Here is an 8,648-nt window from a genome sequence, read left to right as displayed (position 1 = left end):
ACCATTCCCATATGTTCTGTTCTGCTTTTTTATTCTTTTTTTCTTTTTATTTAAGTTTGGAAAATTTGCATGACCTATCTTCAAGTTCTCTCATTCTTTCTCCAGCTATGTGCAGTCTACTAATAAACCCATCAAGGTAATCTTCATTTCTTTTAGTGTTTTTGATTTCTAGCATTCCCTTTTGATTCTTTTTTATAGTTTCCATCTCTCTGCTTGTTGTCCTTCTGTTACTGAATGCTGTCTACTTTTTCCCTTAGAGACCATAGCATTCATCATAGTTATGTTTCCTGTCTGATCATTTCAATATCTGTGTTATAGCTAAGTCTTGTTCTGATGCTTGCATTGTCTCTTGAGACTGTATTTTACTCTATTTTTGAATATCTTCTAATTTTTGGTTGAAAGCCATATATGCTGTAGCGGTAGCAGCAACTGTGATTTTTAAAAAAAGGTCTTGAGCATGAGGATTTATGTTAATATGGCTAGGATTTGGGCTTTGTTTCATGTTTGCTGTAGGTGTAAGTACCAGTGGCTTCAAATTCCTCTAGTGTCTTTGTTTTTGTTTCCCCTCTTGACTTTGGGTGTCCCTACATACTCCTTTTTAGAGAGACTCTGCATCTAGCAGCTCTTTTCGGAGGTAATCCACTGCTACTATACTGGAGCGCTGATAATATCATCATAATTTGTAGAGAAGGGCTAGCATTCTAAAATCAAATGAGTAAATCTGTCTTTTGGTGGGTCTACATCTGGGCTCTTTATAAAGATATTTCTTCAGAGGTCTAGCTTTTCCCATCCTTTGGTGAGACAGGGAGGCTAGAGAAGCTGGAGTGGGAGCAATATGCTTCCCTAAATAGATAAGGCTCTGGTAAAGCCCTTTCACCTGGAGAGTAGGCCTTTGTTCTGGAGAACACTTAAGGCCCAAGTCATAAATTTCCCCCTCCCAGCTTCAGAGCCACTGTGGGGGGTGAAGGGGTCTTTCTTAGTTCTTCACTGTGAGATCCTGATGGTGTTCCTGGAGGGGGAAACCCAGGGAAGTGTGAGAGTCCCCCTAAGACTGCAGAGCTAGGAGTTTCTCACTCTCCTGCAAATCCACACTCTGCCTCCTGCAATTCGTCACACTCACTGCTCTGGATTTCCTCAGCTTCTGGATCCTAGAGTTTTCCTGTTTTATTTTGAAGGTGCATACCATTTGAAAATATTTTAAAAATACTTTATCCATTGTTTTGGTGGGCTTGGAAAAGAGGGTAAGGAAAGAATGGGTTGGGGGGAATTTCAGGGTGACTTCAAGCTATTCTGACCGAAAGTCACTCCCTTTTACTCGCTGTCAGACACATTTCATTTTCCCTTTTCAAACAAATCACTCCCACTAGTTGAAAAGAGAAGAACAAGTGTTCTATATGCATATAAAAACAAATTAATCCTGACATGTATTCAAAGAAATGCAAACTAAAAGAGCAAAATAAGCTACTTCAAAGAGATTCAAAAACCAGTTGTGGTGGCGGACTTGGCCCAGTGGTTAGGGCGTCCGTCTACCACATGGGAGGTCCGTGGTTCAAACCCTGGGCGTCCTTGACCCATGTGCAGCTGGCCCATGTGCAGTGCTGATGCGCGCAGAGTGCTGTGCCACGCAGGGGTGTCCCCACGTAGAGGAGCCCCATGAACAAGGAATGCGTCCCATAAGGAGAGCCAGCCGCCCAGCATGAAAGAAAGTGCAGCCTGCCCAGGAATGGCGCTGCACACACGGAGAGCTGACACAACAAGATGACGCAACAAAAAGAAACACAGATTCCCGTGCCGCTGACAACAACAGAAGCGGACAAAGAAGAAGGCGCAGCAAATAGACACAGAGAACAGACAACCGGGGTGGGGGGGGGGAGGGGAGAGAAATAAATAAATAAATAAATAAATAAATTTTTAAAAACCAGTTATGAGCCTAAGGGACAGGTTATGTGTAAAAGGGGAGAAAGGGAAGGGTCAATTTCTTTAACCTAGGAGACTGGGATATGGAATTTAACTCAAACCATAAAATGGGGATGATGAGGAAGGAAATGATGTGAGGAAGCAATGGGTAAAATTAAAGATATGCTGATCTTGAAGGGACAAAAATGCATCAGCTTGAGACATTTAAAGGTGGCAACAAATTAGGAAAAATCTGTTGTGACTCAGAATTGTCCCTCTGGTCTCAATGGCCTTCCTGACTGCAGTGAGGAGAGTAACTTGGTATCACCATTCTGGATGGCAGGCTTAGCCATGTGCAATTCCTTAATCTATATTCCTAGAAGTGGGAATGCTGGGCCAAAGGATAGGCACATTTTAGGGCGTTTGATACTCTGTCAAATGGCCTGCCATCCAGGATGTCATGTGTCAATGCAACATTTATAAAAACAAATAAAAAACATTGAAATAGAAAACCAAATTTCAACAACCAAAAGAACAACCCCTCCCAAACAAACAAAGAAAAACTAAAGCAAACAACTGGGAATGTCACTTGCATGTCCAGGTGACAAGGTCCTACTATTTGTGCAAGGGAATAGTAGGCAGTGTTGGATGTAGAAAAATACTTTGGCAAGATAAACTTAAAGGGGAAACAGGTTTCATATTAGTATTTCCCTAATTTTATATATAATATGTGTGTGTGTGCACAGAAATGAAAACTCATCCCAAAACTGAACAGTTTACTTTGTGGGTGAGCTGGGATGGTATTTTGCATGATTTGTATTTTCCTCATTTTCTAAATGAATTGGCTCTAGTGCCCATGGGCCTGCCTGCTCGGGAGCTCTTGTGTTCTCTCCTGCCTCCTTGCTTAGGTCCCAGTCAGTGCCCAGAGGTGGCAGGGAGGGAGGCAGAAGACAGGTAGGCCCATCTCCACATGACTCCCGCTGCTCCCTTGAGGAGCCCATTTTGAGGAGGATCCAGGGTCCCAGGCCCAGGCGCCTTCCTCAGCCTTAGATTTCTCATGTTTCCTGGCCCCCACCCAGAGTGGACAGGGTCTTTAGCTTTTGTCATCCCACCACCCCTCCAGCCTGATTCTCTGTCCCTCCAGGGAGGTATTGGGGCCCCCTGGACAGAGCTTCTGCTTGTTGTTCCATTGCAGGAACTGGCTCCCATCCTATTGCTCTGTAAAAGGGGATGGCGGTTGGTGGTGGGGATTGTGATGACCTGAGGGACAGAGCACCTAGCACAGTGCCTCGCAGGCTCTCAGCAGGCATCCTCCTTTTCTCCTGGTAAGGAGGCTGCCCTAGGGGAGCCCTGATGATAAAGGATAGACAGTCTCACATGTCCCACCCACAACCACCCTGAAGGGTCTTTCTTTTAAAAACTCAAGGCTTGCCTGGGGCCCCCCAGGAGTAAGTGGAAGAGCTGGGCTCAGGGTCCGGGTCTGGTCTCCCAGGCGCTGCTCTTGAGCAGAGCAGGAGGTGCCTGCTGCCTGCTCCCTTCATCGCCATGCCTTGGGCAGCAGCTCTGATCTGATCCTCTCCCGTCTTGGCTGTGTGGGGCTGTGCCCCATCAGGCGCTGACCAGGCTCATCATGGACAAGGGAGGAAGCTGACCAGGGCCTAGAACCATCCGTCCTGTGAAGGCCGATGCCACAGGGCCTCGCCACCATTGCTGTTGGAGGGGTCCTTCTTGTCAAGGTGCTCTGACCCCCAGGGGCTCCTGGTAGCAGGTGATGGGTGTACCCAGGGCCCCTCCCTCCAGGCTGGGCTTCTCAGATTGACCATAACCGTGTCCTCAGGAAGCCTCCCTCCTGGGCCCCCACCTCCTAGGGCCCTGTGGGCCTTCCCCTAGAGTGCCCCCTGCCCTCTCTCCCAGCCTTCTGCCCACTTGCCGAGAAGCTACACCCGAGTCCCTGGCCAGGCTGCTTTCGGTTGCCACTGATGGGGTTCTGACGGGCAGAGCTTGGGTCTATGGTGGAGGGAAGGAAACCGAGTTCCCAGGTCCTGGTGTTTTGTCTTCTCTCCAAGGCCATGGTTTCTTCACCACCTGCTCCTGCAGAGGGGTCTGTGGGCTACAGCAAATGATCTGCACACCATCTGTTCCACTTCACTTTGCTCTAGCGCACGCTCAGCCATGAACCAAATTAAGCACTTTTTAACACCAGGCTCTGAACTGTTGTTTGAACAAAGGTTGTGAGTGGGACCAATTTCCACCATAGGCCAGGCCTGTGCTGCTCTCTTCTCCTGCTCCCTGTCAGGGATCCCCTGCCCATCGGGCACAGCCCTCTGAGGGATCCCCTCCCCGCCTCCTGGCTATCAGAGGCCCCTCACCGCTGCCCCCCTCTCTCCCTCAACACCATCGTGTCCCACCAGGCCTAGTTTTTGCTTCATTTTATTCAACTCAAGGGCTTTTTTTTAACTTAGACAACAAGATTTGACAACACCAGAAACGAGAACATTTCTCTGACCAGTCCAGAGTTAACACAAACAGAAAAGTAAAAGCCATCTTGTTCAGCATGATGTCTCTGAAACTGTAGATCTGCCACCCAGGAAACAGATCGCAAATAAATAAAGTGCATCGAGAGCCTGTCACGCAGCAAGGGCCGTGGGGGAGAGAAAGCAGAAAGGGAAGCAGAAGTGCGACAACTAGGCAAGTCCAAAATGGTAAGAAAAGCAGGGGCAGGAAACAGTGCTATGGGCATGGCCCTGTCCCCTGCCCTAGTTGACAGCCACAGCACAGCACAGGACGCACAGCAGGCTCCGAGCCCTGGGCACAGGGGCGGGGCTTCCCTGGGGGGTGGTCTCTGAGGGCTGAGGGCACAGACCCCGGAGGCTCTGGCACACATTTCACCTGCAAGGCAGAGAGCCTCCAGCCCAGGCACTCCAGCAAGGCCCCTGGCACAGGACGGCTCCGGCACCCAGCACAGCGCATTCAGCTCAGCCACTCCCACACACTCCCACTCACAAATACGCACGCTCGTACAACACGCACACACACTACACTAACACACACACCGCATACTAGCTCACACATACACTAACCCACTCCATGCTCTAACTCACACTCACACCACACACTCACACACCACATACTCTAACTCACAGACAACACCACATACACTAACACACTCACATACCACACACATTAACACTCATACACCACTCACTCATATTCTCACATACACTAGCACACATAGTCACACAACACATACACTAACCCACACATTCTCAAACACACCATATACATTCACAAACACCACACACTTACACTACACTCACTTACCACATCCACTCTTGCCACATACACTCACACACATCACCTTCAGCCACCTTCAAACTCACACCATACACAAGCACACACACCCCTCACATCTCATATACTCACATACTCACACCACATACATTCACACACATGCTGTCATGCCACATACATTTATTCCCACAGGCTCATACCATATACCCTCACTTCACATACACTCACACTCACCCCCACACACTCACATATACTTGTACATACCACATACACTCACTCACAGCATATACACTGAAATCATATACTCACAAATACCACACACTCACACCCCCTCACACTCACACACACCATATACATACTCCTCATATATCCCACTCACACATGACACACACACAGTCGCACCACATATACACTCACCACATTCACTCGACACACAGCTTTCAGCGAAGAGCCTCCCACGTGCCACTGTCAGGACCCACCTCCCCTCTTGGCTGGCCCAGCACGAGGCTGGAGCTGACATCCAGTCACCCAGAGGGTGAGACCCGGGTCTGAGAGGGGCGCAACTTGTGTCAGATCAGGCGAGGCTGCGCGTTCTTCTGTTCTGCTCTCACCCAGCCCCGTGTCAGTTTTCTCTCACAGAGGCTACCCTCAGAGATCGGGGGATGGAGTCAGCAGGGGGACAAGCTCCCAGAAGTGGTCCTGGGCGGAGAGGGTTGGGGAGGATGAGAAGGGCCTCCAGGATGGGGCTCCCAGTAGACTTGGCACATAGGAAGCCATCAGGCCCTGGCTGTGGGAAACTGCAGGGGCCTGCGGCAGCCACCATCCAGCCTGGGTCCCTGGTTCCAGCTGGACGGCTGAGGGAAGATGGTATGAGACTGGACCGCTCTGTCGCTGGGGGGGCCCAAATGCTGCCGTTTTCAGTCCCGGGGGAGACGTGGGTGCGTGGAGGGTGGCGAGGCCCAGAGCCTCTCCTGGCCCCGCTCGGGACCGCTCCTGGCCACTTCGGTTCCCCAGTCAGCGGCACACCCAGCACCTCCAGGGCGGGATCAAGCCCACCTGGGTGAGGGTCTCCAGTGTGATCCTGGGGATGTGGGTGCCAAACCTGGGGACAGAGAGATAGGCGTAAGCCTGGGGTCCCAGTTCCCAAGCATCCCAGAGTTTAACCCTCCACTCTCCTGGTTACATTACATCCCCAGGAACCACAGCCCCCACGCCCACTCCACCACCAGAGCTGGGAGGCGTGTGCCACTCAACTGCTGAGGAGCCCTCGGTCAAGTGCAGGGTGGCAAGGCGAGGCCCATGGGTGAGGTCCTTGGCTTCCCAGGGGCTCTGGGACTCATCTCTCGTCCCCCACCTTGGCTCAGACTGTCCTCCCAGTCTTCTCTGTGACCATCCGTAGCACCCCAGATTCCCTACCCCCCTGGACCCCCTCCCCAGGTCCCCTGGGAGCCCTGTGCCCCCTCTTCCATTCCCAGTGCCAGGTCTTGGAGAAGCCTGAAGAGGCGGGGGCAGTGGGGGAGTGCGGGCCCGGGGCAGACTCAGCACTGCCACTGCTCAGCTGTGTGACCAGGGACTTGGCCCTCCCCCCCCCCAGGTTCCTCAGTCCTAAGGTGGGGAGAATGCATCTCCCTCACAGTGTCCTTGTCACTTGCATGCCCAGGTGACAAGGCCCTGCCCTTCCCATGCCAGAACCAGATCCCTGGGCCACCCCACTCCCTGGCCTCTGCCCACGCTGTGCCTCAGCCTGGATGCCCTTCCTCTCCTCCTGCCAGGCCCTCCCCGCAGCTCTGGGGCCCCCTCGGCAGGGATCTGGCTCACTTGACAAGGCCAGAGAAGGGGTGGGTCACCACCTGCAAACACCAAGTCCTGAAATAGAGAGAAGCTGGAGACTTGAGGACTGCCTTCTCACTCAGGGAGCTGTGTTTCCCCTTCCTCCACCTGCCTCTCCTCTGCTCCCCCCCTCCCCACCCTGAGGACAGCTGCCTTCTCAGGGACAGCCGCATTTCCCTGAGTCTTCAGGTGCACAGGGACATCTCAAGGCGTCCACCGCTGGAGAAGGGACTCTGTGGCACTGGGAGCAGCTGTGGGGAGCATCTGTTGCGAGTCCAGCACAGAGCAAGACTGGGGGAGAAGGAAAGGGAGGAACGCCTCTTCCCAGCTCTTCTCTGTCTCCAAGGACACAGCTTTGGGGGATGCGAAGGCGAGGCAGGAGGGGGGAGCCAAGGGGGCAGCTGGGGCAGGCAGCGTGGGGAGCTGCAGAGCGCCCCAGGGGCCTGGGGGCTGAGAAGGGGCAGACCTGGAGTTTGGCCAAAACCGGAACCCTCCTTCCTCTCTGCCTGCCCCTGAGCGCTGTGGAGGAGGAGGGTGGGGCGCCTTTCCTCCTCCAGGACCCCCTGGGGCCTCCACCTAGTGCAGGGGACACCGTCAGGGCCTCCTGGGAAGGGCGGGGGGCCTGGGCCGTGGGCGGGAGGGAAGGGTCCCTGTGGGTAAACGGGCGGCCCTCCCAGGTGCTAGCGCCGCAGTGACCCCCATCGTAGCGCCGCTGGCCGGGAGTGGGGGGCACCTGGGTCTGCCCCGCCTTTCCTCGGCTCCGCTGCTCTTCGGGCCGCTTTAGCCGGGACCTGCCCTACTGCCCCCCAAACCACCAAGGGGCCTTGCGGTCTAGATTTCAAGCAACCGCCTCCCTTCACCCCCCAACTCCAATCTCTCCGCTGCTACCTTTTGGGACGGGGCCAGTCGGGACACCTTGCAGCTGCAGAATTTCTCCAAAAGGGGGCGGGTTTGCTCTGCTTCCCGATGCGAGGCAACAGGTCGGGCGGCCTGAAAGAATCGTCCCGAGCTCGCGGCAAAGCGCCCGCCTTGGGAGGTCCGGTGCGATCCGTCACGGCCGGGCCCGGGGCCGTCCCTCTGTCCTTCCTCGCGCGCAGAACTACAGCCGAGAGGCCCCGAGCGCGCGGCCTGCTCCCGGCGCCGCGGCGCCGCCGTCCTCCATGCCGGCGCCCGGGCCGCGCCGCCGGACGCCTCACTCGATCCGCACCTGCAGGCGGACGTTCAGCATCACCGACGCCACCACGTAGAAGTAGGGGAAGTTCATGCGCAGCCGCCAGGCCAGGTCGAAGAAGGTGAGCAGCGTGCGCGTGAGCCCCTTGCAGAAGGCGCCATAGGAGCCGCGCACCGCGGCCGAGCGCGACAGTCGCACCACCAGGCCCGACAGGGCCGCAGCCGCCGCCGCCGACAGAGCCGCCGACGCCGCCATGGGCCCGGTAGGGCCGACAGCCGCCTGAACCCACGCCACAGGCCTAGCGCGACAGCGGCCTGCCGGGCGTCCCGCCCTCCGTCCCTCGGTCCCTCCCCCCTCCGTCCCTCCGTCCCTCCCCGCCCTCAGCCGCTGCTCCTCCCCCTCGTCCCCGGGCTCCGCAGCCCCGGACCTGTCAGCCCGCCAGAGAGAGCCGCCCCGAGCC

General features: G+C 54.8%; 1 protein-coding gene across 1 annotated transcript; it reads right to left on the bottom strand.

Annotated features, from left to right (window-relative positions):
- Positions 1–4,310: 4,310 nt before the first annotated feature.
- Positions 4,311–8,648, bottom strand: LOC101435083 (small integral membrane protein 10-like protein 2A). The gene is made up of 2 exons (XM_004483120.5): positions 7,906–8,648; positions 4,311–6,289 (listed from the first exon to the last, which is right to left on the bottom strand). Exon 1 carries the CDS (start codon positions 8,441–8,443, stop codon positions 8,210–8,212), a length of 234 nt encoding a protein of 77 aa, XP_004483177.1. The 5' UTR covers positions 8,444–8,648; the 3' UTR covers positions 4,311–6,289; positions 7,906–8,209.

The sequence above is a fragment of the Dasypus novemcinctus genome, chromosome X (genome assembly GCF_030445035.2).
Source record: "Dasypus novemcinctus isolate mDasNov1 chromosome X, mDasNov1.1.hap2, whole genome shotgun sequence".
Classification (NCBI taxonomy): Eukaryota; Metazoa; Chordata; class Mammalia; order Cingulata; family Dasypodidae; genus Dasypus; species Dasypus novemcinctus.
The sequence above is the reverse complement of the archived record's forward strand: the minus strand, read 5'-3'. Positions and strand labels throughout refer to the sequence as shown.